The 11,305-nt window shown below is 45.6% G+C and overlaps 1 protein-coding gene across 1 annotated transcript in view; it reads right to left on the minus strand.

The window, feature by feature from the left end:
- Nucleotides 1-7,919: 7,919 nt before the first annotated feature.
- WDR66 (WD repeat domain 66) overlaps nucleotides 7,920-11,305 on the minus strand; it is an 83,501-nt gene continuing 80,115 nt past the window's right edge. Inside the window, exon 22 of the mRNA XM_027853455.1 lies at nucleotides 7,920-8,110. Coding sequence (XP_027709256.1) covers nucleotides 8,013-8,110 — 98 coding nt within the window. The 3' untranslated portion in view covers nucleotides 7,920-8,012. The remainder of the gene's footprint in view (nucleotides 8,111-11,305) is intronic.

The following is an 11,305-nucleotide window of genomic DNA, read 5'->3' on the forward strand; positions in this document are numbered from 1 at the left end:
GTTCTCCTGCTTCTGCTCACTTCACTCAGCATCACTGAACAATTATTATTAAAATATAATAAAATTTTTGTGACCTTATTTGGTGCTTCTTATCTGTGTCCGGCCCCTCCTAAAATTCTTCTTGAAGCATCATGGGATTGATTTAATTATTTAAAAGAAAATGAACAGAAATAGAGGCAAGTCAAAAAAGGAAATAGAGACAAGCAGGTCAGCTTTGAAAGTAACATGTTGAAATTATTATGTTCTTAAAAACATCAAGCCATATGTAACAGTCATGGTTTCACATACTCTTTTCTATTCTACTTTGCATATGGAAATGGTCAAGGTTTCTCCCTCTGTGTGTGTTTGTTAAGTGCAGAATAAAAAATATATTTTAAAGAGTCATAGGATCATAGACATAACAGCTAGAAGGGACCTTTAAAGGTTATGTAATTCAACTTCTTCATTTCAGAGCAACTCTGAGGCTTAGGGAGATTAAATGAATTTCCCAAAGGCACTCAGGTAGGAAGTAGCAAAGCTGGGATATTAACCCAGGTCCCCTGATTCTACACCTAGTGCACCATATTGCTGTACCATACCTGTAACATATATTTTTGATGTGTTGCTATCTTTTCTTTGCTAAAATTTTATTCATATTAATGAATTCATATTAATTGGTGACATTCTATATTATCTTTCTTACCCTTATCCCTTCCTGGTTTGCATATCAGGAACATATTTGTCTCTTAAAGGAGTTGGTTGAGTGCTTCTTTTGTTGAGAAGTTTTTAGATCACATATTAATTGCTCTTTAAACAGTTGATAAAATTTACTTGTAAATCTACCTAGACAAGAGTTTTCTCCCCTTTTGTCATTCATTTATAGAAGATATACCCAAGATTGGATTGTTTAAGATTTTAATTTGGGTCTTAGTTTTTGGTCAGGCCTATTATTTCATGGATGCAGGCAGTTCCTGGTGTGGAAACTCCCTCCAGTGATGCAGAGTAGCAACCTGTTTCTAAGTTATAGTCCTAGAATACTAGCCAGAGCACTGAGAGGTTATGTGACTTAGCCAGTCACACAACTACTATGTATCAGTAGTTGTGTCTTCTGGACTCCAATGCTGGCCCGCTAACATCTAGGCCATGCTACCTCTCATTAATCTGGGTTTTTTTATATTTTTGTAGATAATCATCTATTTCCCTTAAATTCAGAGTTTTGCTAGAATACACTTGTGCGTAGTAGTTTCTAACAATTTTCTTTATTTCTTATTTGTTGTGAACTGACATGTTCATCTTTTATTCTTTATAATTTGAGTTTCATCTTCAAAAAAAAATCAACCTAGTTAATAGTTATTGATCTCTTTTTATTTTCAATTTTATCTATTTCTCTCCAATTTTAAAAATGTATTCTTTTGTGATTGTTAATTTAATGCTTGTCTAGGGTTTTTGTGTTGAATAGCACTGCTTTCAGTTTTCTTGGTCATCCTCTGTATATACATATATATAGATAGATAGATATAGATATACACACATATACATGCGTACACATACACATATACACACACACACACATATATATATATATGCTCCAATTTGTCAATGTCCTTCCTAAATAAAATGTGGCATACCCAGAGCTGAATATCATACTCTAAATGGGACATTACCAGGGCAGAATCTAGCCAGTTCATCTTTTTCATTCTAGACATTATACTTCTAAGATCATTTTTTTTTTTTTGGTGGCCACGTCACTGCTGATGGCTATGAAACTTACATTCCATACACAAGCCTCTTTCTATCCCAATCTGTGACGGACCAGTTTTAAAAACATTTCTTCAAGCTTATCTTATAGGGAGTTAGAGCCCATCAATTTGCTGTTTATGCCCATGCCTTATATCTACTTCAGCTGTCTTTGAAGCAGCTGCCTTTGGGAAATGGCTCACCAAATCCCTTATGAATACAACCAACCAGGAAATACCAAATGTTCTACGTTGCCCAGCCCTGGCATGAGGGGATAGATCTTTTAAAAGACCTGTCTGCTTCCCCTGCATCACTCTCAGAACACAGCAGATGGTAGCTGCTGTCCTTATGCTCCATGAACAGGACAGGAAATGAAGGTCCGGCAAAGCTTGTATTGATTGGCTTTTGACAGTTTTAACTCATGCTAGCCCTAAGAGCTGCTTAAGGAATGAACGTCCCTGAGAGCTCATGCGGCATAGATGTCATGGAAATGACTCAGGGAGCAAATGGGTCATGGAGTTAATAGAGACTTCTTTCTATTTTCAAGAAGTGTGTTGGGATAGGTAACCCCAATCCAGACAGCTGGCAGATACCAAAAGAGCATGACATTCTGATTTATTCATCAGCAAAGTCATTCTAAAAAACAACATCGGCTCAGCAAAGCAAGGCACCACCTCTGTGTTGGGCAATGTTCATCAAGGGCTCTGGCCCTTGGATGGGGAGACATCTGTACTCATCAATTTCTGATCATTCCATCTTGACCCCAGTTCTTAGTAAGGGACCAGACCAACGATCATGGTCTATTTAGAAACGTGCACCGCTGTCCAGAAGTAGGGTGGGGTAGGTCTGGGTTCCTTCTGGTCCCTGAGGGAACAGCTGCTGTGCAGAATGCCCAAGATGGCTTGGTGCTCCAACTAATGATCCAGTTCCTTGGGATGTGCTGCATCCCCAAAATGTCTATTTTTTGAACCACTTTTATTTAGTTTTTAAAAATAGAATGTGAATTTTGATGGCCAGTGGTCTATCTCTAAGCTCAGAATAGTAAATTAAATTGTACACTATGTGAATTTTTTTCCTTCCTTTTCTGTAAGGGCTGCAATAATAAACACAACTAACCTTCAGATAGCACTTTATCCCATTAACGGATTTGCTCTTCACAGGGTTGCAGCTCCAAAGTAGGATGGATCTTCAGAAGCCTCTCCTTCTATGCATGAAGGAATTGAGGCCCAGAGAAAGTTAACATCACCCAGGTAAGTAAACATCCAAATAGGATTCGAACCCAGGTCCTCAGATTCCAGAACCAGTGCTTTCTCTATTTTCCCGTGTTTGCATTATGATGCCCCTCACTTTGGACAGGAGGAAGCTGAGGGTCAGGACAGGTGACATGATTTAAGCTGAAAGGATTCTGGATCTGAAAGGAGGCTTCTTATCTGATGAACGAAGAAACCGAGGCCCTAAGAGAGGAAGGTCACACGGATACTAAAGGACCGGGCTGGGATTCGAACTCCAGCATTCTGACTGCAGATTCAGTGCTTTAGCCATTAGAGACTTGCCGAGGTTAGTAAACGGTGAAGCAACGACTTGGTTCCTTGCCCAATGCTCTTTGTACCACTGGACGCTATGGCTCCATGCAGTTCTAACCATCTCCGAGCTTTAGCTCACTAAAGGAGAACGCAGTTTCCCTGCAGGGCCGAGGAGGAGAGAGGCGTCCACATGGCCACCGAACCTCTTTGGTGAGGGTCGGCAGTAAAGCTAGTCCTGTTTTCACTCGTCTGGCAGACCTGCTTCCCTGGTATGACAGCAGGCTGGATTGGCAGGAGAGATCAGCTAGTGGGAAGGTCTCCCCAAAGATCTGAGCTGCCCAGTCTTGAATAAATCAAAGAAATGGAGAGTAGCCAGCCGCCCGGGGACGCTGGCTCGCACCGCTCCCTTTGCTGGCTTCGGCATCATCCTGACGGCTCTTGAGGGGAACGCTGCCCTTCCGTCCTCAAACACGCAGCCAGGCTGTGGCGAGGCATCCTGCTGGAGCACCCCGTTACCCATCATCAGAGAACTCGGAGAAACCTCCGCACAAACCGTTCCCTCTGCCTGCCTGACCCCAGGCTTCTGATACCGGCGTCTCTGCCTCCTGGAGCCCCCCTGCTCTTGGTTCTCCTCCTGCCTGTCAGCCAGTTCCTTCTCAGTCTCCTCCGCACAATCATTCCGGTCCAGCCCCCCAGAACGGGGCTCTGTCCTGGGCCCTCTTCCCTTCTCCACCTAGGAGCTCTCCTTGGGATCTCTGGGATCTCGTCACTTCCCAAGGCTTAGTGATCATATCTACGCAGCTGACTCCCAAGGAGATGGACTTAGCAGGCGCATCTCTCAGGGTCTGGCCCCAAGTCACTGCCTGCCTGCTGAACATCTCCACCTCCGTGTCCTGTCTCAGACTCAACAGGCCCAAACCTAAGCTCACTTCCCTTCTGTCACACCTTCAGCGTGATCCTTCCCCCTTCCTTCTGCTTCACCCCTTTTCCCATCCTCCCATATCCATTCGGTGGGCAGGTCTTATCGAGTCTGTCCTCTTCTCTCCAACACAATGGCCACCATCCTCATTCAGGCCCTCCTCACCTGTTAGGCCTCAGTTTCCCCTTTATAAAACTAATTAGATGGTCTTTGTGGTTCCTTCCAGTAGATCTGAGATTCTATGGTCCCCTAGGGATCATTTAAAATAATGTGAGTTCAAATATCAGTTCTTATTACAGCTATAACAGAAAAGGGAGGGAAAAATTCACACGACGTACCATTTGGTTGGCAATTCGAACTCGAGGGAAAGACCACTGGCCATCAAAACACACAGCCTATTCTTCAAAACCAAAATCAATATTTTGGGGTGGGACACTGCTCCGATTAATTTTGTTTGTTTCTTTGTGATCCTACTGTTTCACCTCAGTAGAAAGTAAGCTCTTTGTGGGCAGGGACATGTTTCATTTTTGTAATTTTGTATCAAAACATCTAGCACAGTGCCTGGCATATAGTAGGTGCTTAATAAATGTTTGTTGAATGGAATTCTTGTAAGTGCCTCGAGAACCCTTCCTCTGTCTCATGGCTAAGAAGAGACTTAAAAAAAAAAAAAGCTAAAAACATGGGCTGATATTCTAAACGGAAGGAGATTTCATTGCCCTGCTGTGTCGTGTCAGAGAAGCCTGACTCGTTAGTAACCTTGTGGTATATTTGGAGCATGAGCTAATGTTAGGCTTGATTGTCCTGTTGGCTTTTCATTGCACAGAGGAGGCGTATATTTGCAGATAAGAAAACAACCATGAATGAAAGGAACCACTGAGTTGGAAAGAACCTCAGAGGTCTTCCTACTCAGGCATAAATCCCCTTTGGAACACCCGTCATCCAGCCTGTTGCTGAAGTACCAAACACCTCTAAAACATTAGTGCCCACATCGCATCCAACGTTGAAGACTGTTGGTTGGAAAGAACCGATCATCTCCATGTAATTCTTCCTAAAGTGTCTCTGAGAACATTTTGCCGATTTGGTACTATCCCCATTAGGCCCTGGGCAGAGGCATAATTGATTCGTGGTGTTCCGTGGGTTTTATAAAAGGACATAATCCAGCCAGTGTTTCAGGAATCTTGGCTCCCGCCATCTCAGGTCACCGTGACACAGGCTGGTTTAGGGCAGACGGCTCCGTCTGATGTTCCAATGGGTTACAAAGACTCTCGAGGCACCATTTTTCCAATGGGAGCCCGGTGGAGGTGGGAGTGCTTTGTACCTAATTGAGGGCTTTGCTATTTCATCTCACACTTATAACGCCCACCCACATAGAAGGAAGTTGTTTAATTGGATCAAGAACTCCATCTCCATTGTTGGCCTCTCTAGCAAAGAATAGACTTTAGAGACCGTGGATGAATGGGCATATGGACAGAGTAAAACTTAGCACATTTTCCCAAGCGAGATATCATTAGTAGATGCAGGAGGGAGTAAATGTGTAATTGGCCTGGAAAGAGAAGCCGGAGCCAGATTGAGAAATGCTTTAAATGCTAAAAAAGAGAAATTTGTATCTTATTCTAGAGGGAACAGGAAATTACTTGAACAGGGGAGTGACATGATCAGACCTGATCTTTAGGAATATCAATCTGGAATCTGAGCAAAAGCTGGATTGGAGAGAAAAGAGCCTGGAGGCAGGGAGACCAGCCAGGGGCATTATCTGAAGGGTTAAGCACTGTTGTAATCATAGCACTCTGGATCTCTCCTCTGCACTTACCACATTTAGTCGTCTGCAGCAAAATCAGCATATCTTATCACCGCCACCACCACCACCCCCACCATCACCATCAACATCATCATCATCATCACTAGCATTTATATTGCCTCTACTATGTGTCAGGCACTGGGGTAAGCCCATTACAAACATCATCTTATTTGATTCTCACAACAATGGGGGGGGGGGGTTAGGTGCAATGATTGTCCCCATTTTCTTGTTGGGGAAACCGAGGCATACAGGGGTTAAGTGACTTGTCCAAGGTCACACGGCTAGTAAGTGTCTGAGGCTGGATTTGAACTCAGGTCCTCCTGACTCCAGACCCAGCGCTCTATCCATTATGCCACCTAGCTGCCTCATCTCATTCTTGTTCCCTCCTCGAAGGCAGGTTCCTGCATTTGCATCCCAGGTGTCCCGTACAGGGAAGGTGTGAAAGCATCAGTCTGGGAGTTAGAGGGCAGACTCACAGAATTTCAGATCTGGGAGGAACCTCAGAGGCACCATGTCCAGCCCCACCTGTTCCGAACGAGAACCCCCCACCTGCTGCATACCCAGCAGCCTTTGCTTGCTCGAAGTCCTTCCCTGGGGGGAGCCAGCAGCTCTGGAGGCAGCCCCATCCCCCTGCCCACACCTCAACCCTTCCTTTCTGCTTGATGACCGCTCCCTAATTCTTTCAGCCAGGTCTTCTATATCATGATCTCCAGGCCCTTCTTCATCCAGTTTTTTGGGGTCCTTTCTAAAATGGGGTGCCCAGAGTTTAAGCTTTGATGTTCTGAAGTTGTGTGGCCCTGAGCAAGTCCCTTCACTTCTCTGACTCTCTGTTTCCTCATCTATAAAATTGGAATAATACTTGCACTGCCTACCAGTCAGGTGGTGCAGAGGACAGAGTGCCAGACTTGGAGTCGGGAAGACCTGGGTTCAAATGCAGCCTCAGACACTTCCTTGCTGTGTGATTCTGGGCCAGTCACTTCTCTGCCTCAGTGTCCCCATCTGTAAAATGGGGATGATAACAGCACCTACATTGTTCTGAGGATCAAATGAGATAACATACACAAAGCACTTGGTAAATATCAAGTGCAATACCTCAACCAATACACTGATGAAAGTGTTTTGCAAACTTTAAGTGCCATGGAAATGTGAATTGTTATCGGTTCACAGAACAACCCGTTGAAGTTGCTGAATCGCGGTCCTAAACTCCTCCCTGTGTCAGGCCCAGGGTCATCCATGCCGGGGGAGACACAAGAGAGCAAACACAATGTGCCCAGGGGAGATAGAGGCGAAGACCAGCCCAGACCCAGCTGGGATGTGCCGCCCTGGTGGGGTGGTTTGTGGTTCGACAGCACATGTGGGCAGTCTGGGACGTGTGCCTTGTTCTTTAGCCTCTCTTCTGAGGTTCCTGTTTGGATTAGGCATGGCTGTTGATGCCTAATGTTAACGGCCATCCCCATCCGGATGAGATAAGCCAATTCTGGAAGGGACCCACCCCTCCAAACAAAGCCCACACAATTGATGCTGATGACTCACTTGGGTAGTCATGGGTGACTTAAGAGAATTAACATGGGGCCACACATACTCCTCTGGGAATGTAGCTTGTCTTGTGTCTTGCAGAGGAAGTCAGTGACAGAAGGTGCTTCCTGTGTGCCAACCCCTCCACTCCCCCTGACTCCCACCCTACCCATAGACCAGTTCTCAGAGGCCTTTCTCTCTCTGGTCTCCTGGAAAAATCACCTCCAGAGAACAAGGACAGACCCAAATAACTATGTGCAATTCACAGCTTATCTTGCTTTAATTTTCATGTTTCATTCTTAACCCAATTCCCCCGTTCATGGGCTTTGTGAACTAGAAGTATACTGGCCTTTCCAACATCTCGACTTCTGTGCTTTACAGAAATTTGCTTGTAATCCTAAAAATCCCTAAAAGGATCAGTGGGGGGGGGGGGGGGGGGGGGGTGGGGGGTTGGGGGAAGTGTGTTAAGTGGAGAGCAGCATCCCTTGGGGAAAAGACCAAGTCCTGTGTTTCCTGGGTCCCTCCCACTTCGGTGGCCTTTTCAGATGTCTTCAGGAATGGGCAAGCCAAGAATGTCAGCAGTGAATATCTCAGCAGTGATTTCTTCTGGGAGCTCTTTCTCCAGGCAAATGCTAGATCCTGGATAAATAAGATGAAACCAAACAGTCCCCAAATGCTCAGGTTCCCAGCTCAGGAGGGTTGAGGAAAAGAATTACAAGGAAGTATCACCAAAACAACCCGCACCACATTCAAAGGGATCTGTTCTAGGGCCTGGCTTCAGTTCCCTGGACGCCATTGTGTGGAAGTTGGTTAAAAACCCATTTTCACCAGAGTGATGACTGTTGACCAGGGTAATTCTGGCCCAAGATACTTTGGGAGAAAAGCCCAAACGGAACATCATAACAATGATAACTCCCACTTTTAGAGCACTTTACCAGGCTGCAAAGCACTTTCCTCAGGTAAGGAAGTAGATAGCACACATATTATTATTCCCATTTTACAGTTAGGATAAACGAGGCTGAGAGAGGTCACACTGCTAGTATGTTTCTGAGTTAGGCTTCAATGAATCTGAATCTCTGCACTGGAAAGAACCTCAGAGGCAACTAGGCCAACGATTTCGATCTGAAAAGGAATTCCCTCTCCAACACCCCGGCAAGGAAGGGCTCCTCCAGGTGCCACGGGGAGACCTCCAGGGGAAGGGGAAGCCGCTGCTTGCTGGGACACTTCTCATTGCCGAAAGCTTCTTTGACAAACATCAAACGTGATCCTCCTCCCCACCTTCCACCTGTCCCCATTCCGCTCCCAGGCCAAACAAAACAAACCTGATCCCTCTTCCCCTTGAGGACCTTTCCGGGACCTGAAGGCATGGGCCACTTCCCTCCAAGCCTCCTCTGTGGTTCAAACCCCTCGTCCTTGCAGACGATTCTCATGCGTCTTGCTCCCCTCCTCCCACCTGCCTGGCTCTGCTTCTCGGGGATTTTCCCACTGTTTGAATCTTTCCAAAAATGTTCCACATGCTGGTTGTCAACTCCCATTACTACCTGCCCGTAAGGTTTGCGAAATCCTTTCTATACCTCATCTCACCTAAGCCCTGAGAAGGAGGAGCTGAACTTTCTGTGGTGGCTAAGAATCGGAAATCAGAGGGATGCCCATCAATTGGGGAACGGCTAAATAAACAAGCTGTGGTACATGATTGTGATGGAATGTTATTATGCTATAAGAAATGAAGAGAGGATGGTTTCAGAAAAACCTAGAAAGACTTACATGAACAGATGCAGAGTGAAGTGAGCAGAACCAGGAGAATGCTGTACACAGTAACAGCAACACTGTCTGATGAACAACTGTGAATGACCTCGTTACTCTCAGCAACACAACGACCCAAGACAATCCCAAAGGACCCATGAAGAAAAATGCTATCCACCTCCAGAGAAAGATTGCATCTGAAGACAGACCAAAACATCCTATTTTTCGCTTTCTCTTTCTTTTCTTTTTTGTTCTTTCTATTTGAGTCTTCTTGAACAAAATGACTTATATGGAATGTTTAACATGATTACACATGTATAAACTATATCAGATTGCTTACCATATCAGGGAGGGGGAAAGGGAGGGAGGGATACAATCTAGAACTGAAAACTCTAAAAAAATGTTTAGGGGGCAGCTAGATGGCACAGTAGATAGAGCACCGGCCCTGGATTCAGAAGGACCTGTGTTCAAACCTGGCCTCAGACACATAACATTTACTAGCTGTGTGACCCTGGGCAAGTCACTTAACCTCATTGCCTAAGCCCCTCCAAAATGTTTAAAAATTGTTTTAACATGTAACTGGGGAAAAAATAATTTAAAAAATGAGGAGCTGCAGGTGTTGTCTCCATGGGATGAGGCAGGAAATCAAGGCTCCTCCAGGTGAAGTGGATCAGATGCAGGATTCAAACCCACACCTTCCTGGCCCAAGGCCAGCCCTCTGTCTCCGCTCCATCCACCAGCCCCTTCCAGATGTCAAAGGTGAATGGTCAAGTTTAGAGCAGGAAGTGACTGGCAGTCTAGATTGCCGTGGATTGGTCTGGATCTAGAAACTTTGTTAATATTGTCAATGCCCTTCTGTCTGATGCCTGAACAGGGAGTGTCAGCATCAATGGAGACCCAGGCGACTCAGGGGAGATCCTGACAAAAAGGGGACGCTGTCCACAGGCTTTCCAGGCACTGTGTGTCCTTCCTATCACTACCTGCCTGGGCCAGGCAAAGGGCAGAGAGAGGGCAGGAGAAAGAAGTGGGGCCAGGAAACTGCACGGTCGCCTCCTGACAAGCTGTGGATTCCTCCCTCTCTCTGGCCCCTGATACCCAGTCAGCCGTCAAGATGTGTTGTTTCTGCCTTCAAAACGCCCCCCCTTCCCTCTGACACTGACACCCCTACCCTGGGGCAGGCCCTCATCACCTCCCACCTGGATTACTACAGCAAGTCCCTCCCCAGCCCCTCCATCCTCCACTTGGCCGTCATGGATTTACCCAGAGTCCAAGTCTGGCTACATCATCACTTGGCCAGTGAACACCAGCGATTCCCTATCAACTCCAATACAAGACAGAAAATCTTCTGTTTGGCTTCTAAAGCCCTTCAGAGCCTGGCCTCTTCCTATCTTTCCAGGCTTCTTATACCTTATTCCTCTTCACATACTCTATAGTCCAGTGACATTGGCTACCTGGCTGTCCCTTGAACAAGATGGACTATCCCCCAGATCCTCTCCTTTCCACTCCCCACCCCTCCCCTTCCCTCTGTCCTTCCTTTCCCTTCTCTTCCCTTCTTCCCTTCCTTTCTTTTCCTTTCTGGCAAGGTCTTTTCCCTATCTCAACCAAACTAAAGGCGCAGTGATGGACTCAGAGTGCAAATTGAAGCATTTTTTCCTATTTCTTTCCCTTTTTTGGAACACAGTTAAGGTAGAAACTTGTTTTGCATATCTGCACATATTTGTAATAGGTTTTGTTTTTCTCGCCTTCTCAATGGGTGGGAGAGGGGGTAGAAGGGTGGAGAGAATTTGGGAACTGAAAGAAAAAAAAGAACAAGTCTGTGCATAAATTTTTAGAAAGGGAAAAAGAAATTTGAAGAGGGACAGAGCACTTTCAGCTGTGTGCATTGCGTGCATGTGTGTGTGTGTGTGTGTGTGTGTGTGTGTGTGTGTGTGTATTCAGAGAAGGCTCCACAGAGGAGGAGGCACCTTAGCTGAGCCTTGAAGTAAGAGATGGATTTTATGTCTATTCCTTTTCTTTGAAGGAAGAGCTGAGGAGTAGATACATTCACACACACACACACACACACACACACACACACACACACACACACAC

Source organism: Vombatus ursinus, unplaced genomic scaffold (assembly GCF_900497805.2).
Source record: "Vombatus ursinus unplaced genomic scaffold, bare-nosed wombat genome assembly UNPS02009994.1, whole genome shotgun sequence".
Lineage (NCBI taxonomy): Eukaryota > Metazoa > Chordata > Mammalia > Diprotodontia > Vombatidae > Vombatus > Vombatus ursinus.